The following is a 15,780-nucleotide window of genomic DNA, read 5'->3' as shown; positions in this document are numbered from 1 at the left end:
CGTTATATCGATATTCAAGGGAGTCCGAAAAAATATCGATATAACCGGGACTATCGATATATCCGACCCTGTTTGCATGTAATTTTCTCCGTGCGTGCATAGAAATAGTATCGATATAACCGGGACTATCGATATATCCGATATCGATATAACGAGACTTTACTGTATGTTGATTTTCCTGACCAATCTGAGTATTAACGGGCATCACGGCCATGAGCACAACCCTTCAACGATTAAGTTTCAACACGTGACGGCTACACGTGGTTGCTGGCTATGTTTTGCCGGGTGACAGCCCATTGACAAATTTTCAGCACACAACCCCCTAAATTGCCCGTACCCCTTCGACAACGATTCCCCGGCCTAATTTTGTTCCCAGCATGATCCTGATAACAATCATAAATTATGTGCTTTCAAAATGGTCATGCCTGATTAACGATGACAAGAAATCAGAATAAATCAATACTTCGTTGCCATCAGGGAAAAGCGACCACACAAAGCCAACAGTGGTGCAGTGCCTAATCAAAACTAAGCCCTTGAGTCATTCAGCGGAAAGGCCTCAAGTGCTTACTCTTCTGTTTTAGCCATCTTTATTTTGTTTTTATTTTGATCCTTTTTGGCACCTGTTATAGTGAGAGCACTCTTTTTCTAACACCCCACTGTGAAAACGCGGCTGCACATTGCCTTAAAAGGCTAAAGGAAGGGGGTGAGGTATGACTTCATGTATTTTTTTCCTGCTTATTTTGTCTGACGTTTTATCTAATTGACATACTCCCCAGCTGCCTGCGCTCGCCGAAATTATTTCCTTCCTATTAAAGATGAAGGACTTTTTTTTTAGACAGGATGGCAGAGTGACGCCTGACATCTTGTCTGCAGTCTTCTTTGCCGTTTCGTAGTTGTTTCCCACGCTGGACTACCTCGCAAAGAGAAATGAGTCATTTGCTTCCGCTTAAGATGAAAAACCAAAACATATATATATATATATACGTATATATAATTTTTTTTTATTTTAAGAGCTTGGAAAATAATACCAAGGGGAAATGTTTGGGAAGAATATGTGGAAAGGACTGTACTTTGAAAAACTCCTGTCAAGCTACCATTCCAAGCTGTTAAAATGCCCTCTGTGTATTGTTAAAGGTATAATTTTACAGAGGACCAAGAGTAGAGTAGTCTATGACGGCCACGGGTTAGCTGTGATGTGGTTTTTGTGGGCTCTGGTCCTAGAAATAAAAAGCCAACATATGCAGAACAAAGCCTCAAAACGGCAGTTACGTCCGTAATTATCACTACCAGTCCGTAATCCCGTTGAGATAAAATAGATCAAAGTACAGCATTGTCTTATCACTTCATCCAACAGAAATATGATAGGATCCAGTCCATTTTTATTCAAAATATACATTAAAAACTCAAATTGGCTTTTGTTTAGAATGATAGAAAACATCAGTGTCAATCATTGTTTGTCTATGACAGTTGTCAAAGTCAAGGCCTAGGGGCCAAATCTGGCCCGCCGCATTATTTTATTTGGCCTGCGAAAGCAAATCAAGCATGTCAATTTCCATGATACTTGCTGAAGTCCGAACCAAATTTTCAATTTGTCGTATATAAACCACAATAACAGTCATTATTCTTGACTTCAGATTTGAAAAGTAGTTTCTCATCAATTTGCTGTGCACTCTGTATGTACCATATTTTCCGATCTATAAGGCGCACCCAAAAGCCTTGATTTTGTTTCAAAAGATGGCCCTGTGCCTGACACGCAGATGCACCTTATACTGTATCTGAAGTGAATATTGAGCCACAGCAGGTCTCGCAACGACTGCTAGCAGCCCCCGAATCATCCTTGCTCTCAGGTTGGGGGGAACAGAGGACTACTCCCTGCACTGATAGTTCCTATCGTTCTGACTAACGTCTGGCCTGATTGCACTATTTGATCTGGTATCACCTCATTAGAATTGCTAATCCTATGTTGCCTAAGCAGGCTATTGTATGAACGATCCAAATTGAACCTCACCCCACCAAACCGGTTTAAAGAAGGATTTAGTTGTTTTGTGAAAATTGTTTCTTTTACTCCCCTTTCAAACCATCTATGTTCTTTTGCTAAGATTTTAACCTCATTGTCATCAAATGAGTGGTTGCTAGCTTTTAGGTGCATATGTACTGCCGATTGAGGCCCACTAGTATTATCCCTGCGATGTTGATAAAGTCTTTTTTTGTAGAAGAAGTAGTGCATAACCCCTGCCTCTCCTGGAGCACCCTATAATGTGGTGTGCCTTATATTGTATTTGGAAAACGTGCCGCTGCTCACGCGCACAAAAAAATTACGTGACTGTAAAGTGTCCTTGAGAGTTTTGAAAGGCGCTTATAAATGAAATGTATTTTTATTATTATTACAATATTTGGAAAACCTTTTTCCATTCATTCAAGGTGCGCCTTACATATGGAAAACTTTTGAAAATACACCACACGTTGGTGGTGTGCCCTATACTCCTGTGTGCCTTTTTCACCGGAAAATACGGTAATATGTGGAGTGGATGAAACATTCCAATGGCTTCCCAAATTTCATAACGGCCTTTAAGAGGAAACTGTAACTACAATGTTGCCCGCGGCAAAAAAATGACTTTAACACCCTTGGTCTATACATTCCCCCGCAATTGGCTGGCATCCAGTTCAGGGTGAACCCGCACCTCTTACCTAAAGTCAAACAGGCTCCAGCTCACCAATGACCCCAATAAAGACAAGCGCCAGGGAGTGTACACGTACCTCACCACACACAGGTTAATTGTCCACCAGCTCCAAGTATTTATGCTTAGCAAACATACCGTAACAGACCTCACATAGTCTAATACATAATCGCCCCCCTTTCACAAATTCAAACAAGACATTGAAATGGAGGAAAAGTTCAATAGCGGCAGCCTGTTATGTAACATTGTCTCCTCGGCGGAACGAGAACGGTGACACCTTTGTACGACAAGGGTTGTTCCACAGCGGATATTTATAGATAACATTCACGCTATGAAGCTTCTTATAAATTCCAGCTGACTTTACCGAGCACCGTTTCGCCGTCTTGAGCTATTTATAAAAGCAGCCGAGCTGAACTAGCATGTATACTCACTGGAGTGCATCTATTTCCAGGTTCAAGCGGCTTCTTTTTTTTTTAATTTCTAGGCTCCTTGCTTTTTTTAGCGACACTTTCCATAAATAGTTCATTGTGCCACCCCCTCGGACCCCTCCCCACCCACATATACACTTGCTAGATCTACATTTACCCATGTGTGAATAGATCTCATCTGCTTTGCCAGTGTTGACTCGTTGCCAACATCCATTTTGGGGGATAGGGACACTGCAACCGTTTTAAGACCAAATGCAGCAATATTTCCGAATTAGATTTTATATTTGAGCTAATTTGATGGTACTGTAGCTTGTAATTAGAAGAGACGTGTCATTGTGATTGCCACGGGAACACCACTTCATCTAATTAAGAGCTCTTCTGTGGTGTTGTTGGATATAAATGGCGAGGCTTTCTATATGACTCACCCACATAGGATGAATAACTGTTCTATGCGACCAAAAGCAAAATGGTATATTTGCAATGGTCCATTGTAAATAGTGAATGTCACAACCGCCGTAAACCATACTGGGAAATTTACAGCCATTTTTTTTCTTCCACTCACTATGATGTGTGACTACTGCCTGTTTTGGGACTCCAGTGATGGCCTATTTTAATTTTATTATTTTTTTACTGCCATGGCCACCCTGTTTTGACTCATTCACGCATGTCAGGGAAAAAAATGACCACTTTGGCCTGAACGGGTCAAAAACAGCGCATTTCATTGGGTGGGGAAAGACAAACGAAGCCACTTTCGGATATGTGCTTATGTTGATGCTTGCAGTGCGAATTTGTTTGACTTATTTTAAATACACCATCTTTCATGGGCTTTAACCCTTTTTGAAACACTAAAGTGGACTGCTTATGATGTGATCAGGTTACAAGGTGCATGAAAGGGTCACTACCCAAAACTATTTTCGGGTATTTAAAATTCATGAATGTCTTCTTTCTCTCATCAGGTTGAGCCAACTCTCACGACCGTCCACTTCGGTCAAGGTATGACAAGGTAATTTTTTTAATGTCAACACCACTGATAATATTTTGGTTTATTTGCATGTAACATCGCTTCAATTCACACTCAGTGACATTCTGAGGGTGAAATATTTGTCTTTTTGTATCGACTATTTGATTAACCGTCAACAAGTCCTGGGCATTGTCTGCAACTGGGTGAGGCTCGAGCTCCTCGTGACCCGGAAAAGGATAAGCAGTGTAGAAAATGGATGATTAGATGGATAAACACCAAAGTGCGTCTCGCTTGAAGCAGCACACTTGTGAGGTTATACAGACTTTAAATACACACGAGTGATTGCTTACAGTAGCATTGTGCTGACAGAGTATCTAAGAATCCTGGCGTGGTTCTTTGACCCACCGGTGAATATCTTATCAGGACCCTTGCTAGCAGCCTACTACAGTCCCTAGGCTTTTTTTTAATCAGATGTTCACACGTTGCCCAAGTTCTCTAATTTTTAACTAAATAGAGGGGAAAGAGAAAAAAACAAGACAGGGCAATGATACAGCCAAGTCAGCACAGTAGAACAATGAGAAGCAAATGTAGTAGCCAGGTCAGTACAGTGTTACCAGAATAACTTCGTGACTCACCGATTGCGGCAAAAATGTAAATTAAAATTTAAAGGTTATCGTGTACAGCTAAATGTTCAAAGACTCCTTTTGTCGCATCGATGATTATTTGACCTCTAGACAATATGTCTGTGTAAGCTCTCAGTCGTACAGGAGTGGTCCATTGATGAAAAGGTGTCTTCAGCTGTCATCTGTACTTCTTTGAAGGTGTCTGACGTTTCGCTTCTCATCCAAGAGGCTTCGTCAGCAAACTAAAATTTTTTGGTAGTTTTGGCCCTATATATATATAAAAATATCGATATAACCGGACTATCGATATATCCGATCCTGCGCCATGTAAATTCTCTCCTTGCGTTCATAGAAAAAGTATCGTAATAAGCAGTACTATCGATATAACCGATATCGATATAACAAGACTTTACTATATATATATATATATATATATATATATATATACCTAAAGTCTCGTTATATCGATATCGGATATATCGATACTATTTCTATGCACGCACTGAGAAAATTACATGCAAACAGGGTCGGATATATCGATAGTCCCGGTTATATCGATATTTTTTCGGACTCCCTTGAATATCGATATAACGAGACTTTACTGTATATATATATATGTGTGTGTACCTACTGTCAAGAGACCAGACCATTCGTGTCATGACCTTCATTTTTGTTTCTATCTTGGCTTTCTTTGCCACCATCGTGTCATGATCAGCCTTTTTTCTTTCTTATATTTCTTTGTTATGTTCTCATCGACTGGTGTAACAATTTCCTCTTTAATCTGGGTTTTATTCTTTGACTTATTTTTCATGACTGGTTTTGTTGTTTTCTTCTTCCTCTTCCTCGGATTGCTCGCCATTCGTGGCTGCCTCTTGAGCATCTTCATTTTTGACGATTTGAGGAAAATAATCAGTCGTCATTTCATCTCCTACTACTAAGCGACAGGAGTCATATTTTTTGCTGACGAATGACAACGAAGTGAAGAAATACTCTTCCGAACTGTTAAACTATGATTGACCGTTTCCATCTAATCCAAAGTTTTACGCTGAGTGGCAATTAACATCCTTTGCGGGTGGACTCGGCTTACGCACTGCAGGATACCCTCACGCTCATGACTCTCAAGCTAGTCAGCGTGAGATCTTGACAGCGACAGAACCTCACATTAATTTTTGCCGGAACTGCGCAGTTTGTGAAGGGAATCACATCTTGAAGCAAAACTGTCATTAGGGACCACCGCTGTATAAACCGCTGTATAAATGTATACAGCGGTGGTCCCTCACACATTCATTGAGTAGAAATTCTTTGTAATACATGTCAGCATTCGAGAGGAATACACCTTGTGTCACACACTGTGCTGGTGATGAAATATTTGACCTCCTTTACCAGACACTTCCGCTCGTGTCCAAGTGTGAAGCCAGAAACCGCTTTAATCATGATCTGCATCCTGTCAGTCCCAAAGTACTCCATCAACTTGATTGGACTTTATTCCCTCGCCAGCTACCATTAGCTCAGGAAGAGTGCAGCTATGTGGGGTCCAACCTGGAATCGTTTGATCTATTTCTAGCCACAATGGGATTTAATATAGTTCTTCACATGTTTCTATGTATCCCTAATGTTCTCACTTTGTTGTCATTTAAAGTTCTACTCCTCCATCATCCAACTATACGCTCTGAGCTAAAAGTAACCCAGATTGAGTGTAATAGCAAACCCAGTGCTGTGTCTGAAAGCAACCAAGTAAATGCTGGGTAATCCAACACCAGTCATGTTAACTCACTGACATCATTGGTGTTTTCAAAGAATAAATGAAATAATAAAAAACTTAAATTCACGACATAAAATGTCCAATAAGGCGAGCGGATTCAGCTAGGTGGATGAAACTATTATATATAAAATCTACTTAATTCCGTTTGAAAAACAACCTAGCATCTTTTTGTGTGTGCTGATTAACCTTGGTATCTTGATAGACATAAGCCCAACCATTGGCCAAGTCCTAAAAATCACGTCTACGATCAGTACAATATTTACAAGAATGGAATTGTGCCAAGCTCCCGGGCATTGATCCCATTGTAGCAGTAGTTGTCGTTTGTGTACGGTGGCAAGCAGGCCACAGATGACAGACCGGTATCAACAGCCAGCCAAGCCACCTTTTTTTCTCATCCATTCTGATCACATTATAGAAATGGCACCTTGAAAAAGCTAATGCGGTTATCGTCCTTTTCTCTTTTTTATGTACAGTATGTACGTATGTACAGAATGTACAATATGTACAGTATGTATGTATGTATGTACATATGGAAGTATGGACGTATGGACGGATGGACAGATGTAATTGTATGTTTATTTGTTCATTTATTTATTTGTTCATTCATTCATTTGTTTATGTGTTTATTTCTTTATATTTATCTATGTGTATATCTGTGTGTATATATTTATTTGTTTGTTTATTGATATATTTGGCGCTTATTTATTTGGGTCTTTGTCTGTTTACTTATTTCTTTATGTATGTATGAATTTATTAGTTTGTGAATTTATTTATGTATATGTTTATTTGGGTTATTTATTCATTTATTTATATTTATCTATGTGTTTATTTATCTGCATGTTTGTTTCTTTTTCTTTTGTTTGTCTATTTTGTGCTTATTTATTTGGGTGTTTGTCTGTCTACTTATTTATTTATTTATTTATTTATTAGTTTGTTCGGGAATTAATTCATTTATTGATTTATTTATTAGTTTGTTCATTTATTTATTTATTTATTTTTATTTTGGTGTTTTGCCACTTATTTATTTGTATATTTATTTATTTATTTGTTTGTTTGTTTATTTGTTGTTGTTTTTTATGACGTCATATTAAAAGACAAAAATAAAATGTGCTTGGCGGAAATGGCATGCTATTTTTGAATGAGTGATTTATTAATTATCATGTAAACTTTAGGATTACAATTTTTAACAGTTTTTATCATAAAGTACGTTTGATGTTAAAATCTGTGTGCACAGCATGTTATTGTTTTTTGCTTGTTTGGGTGTTAGGGTCATGAAATGTTGGATGCAGGGGAAAATATTTAGGTCACAGTCTGGCGTTAGCTCTAACGTGAAGGTCCGAACAGATGGCCTAAGCGCTTTGGACCTCAACATTAATTACATACCCGTGGCGAGGACACGTACTAACCACGCAATCGGTCTTCTCTCATCCTTCCAGGTGACAAGGCAGCGATAAAACAGCAACCCGGGATGACAACGCAGGGATAAAATTCAAGAGCCGCTGATTTCCAAGCCACACCCGTGCCCTCGTTCCCGAAGGTCGACGTCCTTCCTTGCTGCTCTTCGTCTTAACGTGCCACGCGGAAATGCCTCTTGCTTGAGCGCTAGGGAGCGTCTTGCCTCTCCTCGGTGACACCTCGGAAATCACAAGCGGGTGAGATGGTGCACGGCGGCGTGCCAAAGCCTGCCAACCTGACAGCTGGTGTCCACCTCACCTCAGTCTCTGAGGATCTGCTGAACTTTCACTCTGACAGGGAGGAATTGACCTCCGTGACATCCCCCTGATGCCATACTACTGAATGCTGACCATGAACCTGCTCTATCTGTCTGTCTTTGCCTGTCTGTCTGTCTGTCTACTTGTCCGTCAGTTGGCTGTCAAATCTGCACCAAGTGCCATCGCGTCATTACATTCCTTCAGACTTTGCACTGACCACCCTCATGACATCACCACCCGCTATGGTTTACATGCACCATTCGGTCCCTCAAATGGAAATCTAACGCAACCTCCAGCACCTCTCATTCCCCACCACACGCATGGATTTCACCGTTGAAAGCCTGTATAAAAGACCAAAGCTGCAAACTTCAAAAACGCTGCGGTATAAAGTGTGCATCCCTTCACATCATCTTGGGACAAAAGGCGTTTACCGGCCGCCATGATCACATTTACAAGCAAGGCCACGCAGTGCAGTGTGTTTGTAAACATAGTCATCATCCGAGAGCCAAAATGTGTTACTTCACATGAGGTCACAGTGAATCAGCTTTAAAGCGCTCCTGTCCACAGAGCAAACCAGCTGTTTCCGACAAGCCTCAGATGCGTATCCTTTTTGATCTCGGAGCACTTAAATCAGTGTGTGTGCCAGAAAGTATGAATGGGATGGGAGAATGTTCTGCAAATTATTTTTCACAACCTTTATTTTGGATGTTAATTTCTATGTGAGGTCTGTTTGAATAGTCGGAGGTAACTTCCTGTGATTGTCTCAAAGGAATCAAAATGATACAATCAAGGTGGTTTAAAAAAAGGAAGAAAAAAAACACTGGATTATATATTTTATAATTTATGCGATGTACATATGCCTCCCTCCCCCAAAAAACACCTTATTGTTGTGAGTCGCTTATGTATAAAGGGTTTTAATGTACATGGGAAGCAATATTTGTATGTGTTTGCGTGTGCATGTGCGTTTGTGCGAGCGTGTGTGTAAGCTTTTTATCCACCCTGCCTTATCAGTGAGCTTGCTTTCTCACTCTCTGATGTTTGGTTTAGAATTTCTGGACAAAATACCCTCACAGACGGTATTTTTAAAGACAAAAGTTCAGACTGGATAGAATCACATCCACCCCCTGTCTATATTTTAGTGATCTCATGCCTTGACCAGAAAAGAATATTTGGCATGAGCTGCAGGCTTTTGCTGAAGGAAATCTCAATCCCAGACAGGAAAAGGAAACAGATAAAGGGAGGATCACTATCACATTTTTAAACTTCAACCACTAGGGAAAAAAACTTTAGTTTGAGTGTGAAATCTCCAAAAAGATAGTTCAAATTACCGGATTTTCCGGTGTACAAGCCGCACCGGAGTACATATAAGGCACCCCAAATAACCGTTTCCATATATAAGGCGCACCAGAGTATAAGGTGCACCTTCAATGAATGACAAACGGTTTACAAATATAATATAGACATATATGTTTTCCAAATATCAGGCACACCACATTATACGGTGCTACAGTAGAGGCTGGGGTTACACAGTACTTTTTCTAGTAGACACTGAATATATTAACAAGCAAAAAATGGCACATTTTCCAATTGTAATCATTGTGGCAAAGATTTAAATTATGGCAAAATTGATTGATTGAAAAAATCCACTAAGCAAAGTAATTTTAAGAGAGTATTGATATGATCTTGTTTTATATATCCCAGCATGCACTGCGCGCACTTCTTCTACAGGGGGAATTAGAGTCAGTGGCTGCTGATAGTAGTTGCGAGACCTGTTGTGGCTCAATATTACTTCACATATAAGGCGCACCTGCATAAAAGGCGTAGAGTCATCTTTTGGAGAAAATCAAAGCTTTTAGGCATGCCTTACACATCGGAAAAAACAGTATGTTTTATTTGGCAGTAATTTGTGGATGCTTTTTCTGGGAGGGGGGAAACCTGAAAGCCACTAATAAGAGTCCAAGTTTTGAAACAGGTGCATGAAAAAGGAGAGAAGGGGGTGTGGTGGTGTGGGAGGGGGCACTTTTCAGGCTTGCAAGAATATATATACATGATGAGAATGTGTTGACCTCGGTGGATAAAAAGCAGCGGCGTTGTTGCCAGAGTCCTTGTAACACTGATGTAAGCTCATAACGATGTGTGTGTGTGTGTGTGTGTGTGTGTGTGTGTGTGTGTGTGTGTGCGTGCGTGTGCGTGTGTGTGCGCGTGTGTGGGCTGCGTCCTTGATGACGGATGATTAGCTTTAGCTTCTCTCTGCGGAGCTCACTGAATGTTATTGTGTCCAACCTGATGCATTTATATGCATGCATCTTCTTAAGAAAGCTTCTTACCTTCCTGAAATTAATTTTTATTATTACCAAATGTTCTATCGAATTATATATATATATATATATATATATATATATATATATATATATATATATATATATGTGTGTGTGTGTGTGTGTGTGTGTGTGTACACATGCCGCAATCGTAATATATTGTAAAGTGATGGCTTGAATGCAATGTATTTATTTGTTTATCATAATGATGAAGAATCTATAAAGGGAATTCTTGGGGTTGTGTAAATCACACTTTATTTCATGTGGTTAGGTTTCGAGATACCTGCTTGCTCTTCCTTTTGTATTTCCATATATTTCACATAGGCTCAACTTGTCAGTTTATCTCACACATTTTACACACAGAAGGAATAGCTACATGATTTTTCATTTTTTGCACATTAATCTTCAGGGATTTCTTTCAACAATAGCAGAGCCTCCATATCCCAGCCTCTATCCCAAGAGGTCATTTCATGCTCACATCAAATATGACATGAATTTGATTTGCCAAATTGAGGTGATTTCACAAGAATCCTGAAGTATGTCATATCTCGTAAGCCTATGTTAATCATCACCTCGGTGATGTGTTGGAGAATGCACTATTTCTTGTCATACAAGAAGAATGTAAATAAAGAAATCTGTTCTTTTTTCTGATGTTCAAGCAGAAAACAAGGTCATTTTTATTTTTAGGCAGGCTGACCCGAAAGAAGTGTGAACTGATATAATCCGAGAACTGAACTGTGATGCTCCCGTCATGGGTTGATACAAAATGTATACACTTGTAATTCAAAATAAACCTACAGTATTTAATCACCTTACATTTTGTGTGTCCATCTATTTCTGCAGCATGTTGACTCACCAGAGACACACACAAAAACACACACACACAAAAATGTATATTTATAGTTTCTGGGGACCACTTTTTTATTCATCACTTACGGACACTACCCTTTTCAAATGACATGTAGCTACAAAAAATAAATGTTAAACTATTTGTTTGTATATATGTGTGATGGGGACTTACACGTGCACACACACGCGCGCAAACACACACAAACACATACACACATGGGTTCTTATGGTTTCTGGGGACCACTTTCTTATTCATCACTCACCCTTTTCAAATGACATATAACTAGAAAAAAATAGTAATCACAGATGTGTATGGTGGCTTTGTTACACACCTTTACAGTAAATATAATAATTTATAAAGTTTTAGTCCATCCACCTTGAGCAAAGCTAACAGTTTCTCTCTCACTATTGACAATTCGACCGTGAAAACTCTAGGTGTCATTCTTGGCAGCACACTATCTTTCCACTGCCATATAAATAACTTAACCCGGTGTGCGTACTTCCACCTACGCAATTTCAATCGTCTTCGCCCGTCTCTCACTCCTCACACCGCTGCTATCCACGTCCATAGTCTTGTCACTTCCCGGATTGACTATTGCAATTCACTTCTCTTTGGTGTCCCTCAGAAACCTCTCCACAAACTTCAACTCGTTCAGAATTCTACAGCCCGGATCCCTCCAAGAGCTCCACTGGCTCCCAGTCAAATATAGAATAGAATCTTAAACTTTAAAATTCTTCTTTATACAGTTAAAGCTATCCATAACCTTGCCCCCCATACCTATCTGACCGTCTTCAAATTTCCATTCCCTCTCGTTACCTCAGATCCTCTTCCTCCCTCCGCCTCTGTGTGCCCCCCCTCCTGCCCGTCTCAGCACGATGGGTGACAGAGCCTTCAGCTGCTATGCCCCCAAATTTTTTGAACTCATTTCCTCCCATCATTCAAAACATCGATTATCTTCCCACCTTCAAGTCCCATCTTAAAACCCACCTACTTAAAATTGCATTTTCTGTGTAGCACTCTCTTGTTTCTATTTATAATTGTATTTTATTTATTGCATTCTATTTGTGATTGTATTTTATTTATTATAGTGCATATGCTTATCTGTGACTGTAAAGTGTCCTTGAAAGCTTTGAAAGGCGCTTAAAATGTAATGTATTATTATTATTATTATTATTATTATGTCATTTGAGGACTTCTGAAAACTCCCATTTTATTGCGTGATGGGCACTTACACACACACACACACACACACACACACACGCACTCACACACACATATCCAAATGACAACACATGAAACAACTAAAAGGAAACAATTTGTATAAGACTATAAACTCCTTTAAATCAGAGGACCAATCGACCCCCGGATTCCCTTCTCTCAAGCAAAGGCAGGCCATTTGTATTGTCATTGCCCTGGACACACCCATAGACTCGCCGGAGACTTTGTTCTAATAAAAGCCGAGACAAAAACTTAGCTGTGAAACAAATCATAAAAATAGTTCATTTTGATTGTCAATGACAGTGTCATGTCATAAATTTATGGCTGTTGTTTCCTGTGGTATAACAATGACTAGACTCGTCTATACATTTACAACACAGTATACAGTATTTTGGATTTTAAAATATATCAAAGCTCGACTGGGTAGAAAATAGGGACAAGGCATGCAATATCATACAAGGAACATCACGTGCATGAAGCGGTTTTGTTTCGTATTGTACATGACCTTGAACCAGAATCAAGTGGTAGATCATTTGAATGTTCAAGCGGAAGGAAGGGTGGTCATACTGACAGTTGTTTATTATGATCTGATGCGAAACAAAGTAGCCAAAACAACACAGATAACATCAACAAACACCTCTCGTTATGGTGCACAGTGTATCTGAAATCAATTTTACATTAAATGATGCAATGTGATACCCTGGTATAATACTTTTTTTTCCATTAACCCAAAGTATAAAAGTCCTCCTAATTAGTCATCTTCAACTATATCGAAGTCTTCTTCTTTTCCTTTCGGCTTTTCCCCTTAAGGGTCGCCACAGTGAATCAATGTCCTCCATCTATCCCGGTTTTGTGCATCCTCTTCTCTCACACCAGCTACCTTCATGTCCTCTTTGCCCACATCCATAAACCTCCTCTTCGGTCTTCCTCTCGGTCTCCTGCCTGGCAGTTCAAGGCTCAGCATCCTTCTCCCTATATAGTCTCTCTCTCCTCTGGACATGTCCAAACCATCTCAGTCTGGCCTCTCTGACTTTCTCTCCAAAGCCTCTAGTATGAGTTGTCCCTCTAATGTACTCATTCCTGATCCTATGCAACCTGGTCACACCCAAAGACAACCTCAACATCTTCAGCTCTGCTACCTCCAGCTCTGCTTCCTGTCTTTTCTTCAGCGGCACCGTCTCCAGTCCAAACATCATGGCTGGTCTCACCACTGTTTTACACACTTTTCCTTTCATCCTAGCTGACACCCTTCTATCACACATCACACCTGACATTTTTCTCTAGCCGTTCCAGCCTGCCTGGACAGGCTTCTTCACCTCTTTTCCACACTCTCCATTGCTCTGGACAGTTGAATCCTCCTTAAAATCCTCCACCTTCAACTATATCGAAGTGAACGTCTGATTACGAAAACACGATGTTTTTTTTTTTTTACTGTGGCAATTTTTTTTCGTCTCTCCTTTCCACATTTTGCCGACTCACAAAGGCTCAACTTAAATCACAGCTCAACAGTGCTTGACAGAGTTCAGGAATGAACTAGCATATTGTTCAGGTGCAGTGAGGCAGGCCTCTGTGAGGCCAGGCTTGTAAAATAATCTTGAGACTCCTGAGTGGTGTACAGATACTCTGACAAAAAAAAAGACCAAACGTAACATGAACGAGTGCACCTCTAGGCATTCTTTGTGTTGATGTTTATTACAGAGGACAGAGGAAAATTAACATGAATGAAAATGTGGCTAATGGACATGTCTATGACAGGCCTGTGCAAACTCATAGTAAGTATATGCTGTGTGTGTGACAAAAGAAGACGGAGGTTATACTTTTGGGAGTCTTTCATTAGACGGCGCTACAGTTGAAATGTGTCGGCTTGAAAAAAAGGAGGCAGCGAGGTTGGGGGGTGAGATTACATAGCGGCAACAGGAAGCTCAAAGTGGAGAATCAGTGTTTGGTTGGTGGATGACCCACACCAATCCACACCCTTTCCCACAGGCAGGCAAATATGTACCCCAAAGTCAGGCGCTCCGATCTCAAATGCGGGCAGGAAACACTGGGGCGTAGACAGGAAAAGTGGAGCCATTCTCGGGAGCGGTGGAATTTCCATATACACATCAGCGCTTGAACTCACAGAGGACAGTTTAGTGAAATGCACGTGGGGGGGGGGGCAAAGTGAGGCCGTCACTTGAAGCTTCGGCTTGTTTAGGGTTCAAAAGCGACGTTGTTTGGACCAACCCTTGTTTAAAAAAAAAGTCATGACCAATGACTCCCAAGAGCCTGTTGTTAGACAGTTGAAGAACTCCTGAGGACCCTCATTGGCTTTCGGCGTGAGCACCTTTGAGATACTTTAAATCCCACAATTGGAACTGGAAGCATCATCATATTATCTTGGTTTCAAAGAGTCCTTAATCCTCAGAAATATGACTGCCCCCGCGACCCGACCCCGGATAAGTGGCAGAAGATGGATGGATGGATGGATGGATGGATGGATGGATGATTGGTTAAATGCTTAAATACGAAAACGCACAACTGTTTTAATAATAATAATAATCATCATCATCATCATAATAATAATAGTAATAATAATAATAATACATTTCATTTCTAAGCGCCTTACAAAACTCTCAAGGTCACTTTACAGTCACAGAATACGTTTTTCTGTCGGTGAGCAGCGGCAGCCACACGCACCAGCGTTCACTCACCCCGGAAGTTACTGAAATAGATACTAATATAGCAAGTTACCTAATAGCTAGCTAGCTAGAAAGATAGCCAGCTATATAGCTAATAGATATACAGATAGCTTGCAAGCCAGCTAGAAAGCTAGCCCGCCAGATAGCTAGCAAGCCAGCTATACAGCTAGCTAGCCAGCTAATAAATAGCAAATAGAAAGCAAATAGTTAGCCATCTTTTAGTCCTTTTCATCCAACTGTCAAGTAGACTCTTGAAAATCCCAATGAAAACGAGGACTTGAAAGGAAGCTGAAACACAATTTGGAATTATTTAATGCAAATTCATGGACAAAATATAATTCACATTAGTCTCACCACTGGTTGAGTTCCAAGCATTTCAAATATTATTGTATTGTTAAATCGTCACTTCTTTGAGCTAAATTCAAACTCAATGTGTGAACCGTCGGGCCTGAGGAGCGAAATAACCTACAGTTGTTAGCGTGTGCGTTGATGCACGTCTCCGCATACGTTACATGGCGCTTAAAGGAGATGACACATGTTCCGCAATGG

General features: G+C 40.2%; 1 protein-coding gene across 2 annotated transcripts in view; it reads left to right on the top strand.

Moving 5' to 3' along the window:
* The window catches only part of spns2 (SPNS lysolipid transporter 2, sphingosine-1-phosphate), a 72,403-nt gene extending 61,853 nt beyond the window's left edge, over positions 1 to 10,550 (top strand). The window contains exons 12-13 of one of the 2 annotated variants that reach the window (XM_089017342.1): positions 4,063 to 4,099; positions 7,889 to 10,550. In XM_089017342.1, the coding sequence (XP_088873468.1) occupies positions 4,063 to 4,099; positions 7,889 to 7,906 (55 nt within the window). In that variant the 3' untranslated portion in view covers positions 7,907 to 10,550. Of the gene's footprint in view, positions 1 to 4,062; positions 4,110 to 7,888 lie in introns of both variants that reach the window. The other variant, XM_089017343.1, reaches the window with a different exon arrangement.
* The last annotated feature ends 5,230 nt before the right edge of the window (positions 10,551 to 15,780 follow it).

This window comes from Hippocampus bargibanti, linkage group LG16, assembly GCF_051943395.1.
Source record: "Hippocampus bargibanti isolate YZ-2025 linkage group LG16, ASM5194339v1, whole genome shotgun sequence".
NCBI lineage: Eukaryota > Metazoa > Chordata > Actinopteri > Syngnathiformes > Syngnathidae > Hippocampus > Hippocampus bargibanti.
Note: the sequence above shows the minus strand (reverse complement) of the source record. Positions and strands in the feature narration are given on the sequence as shown.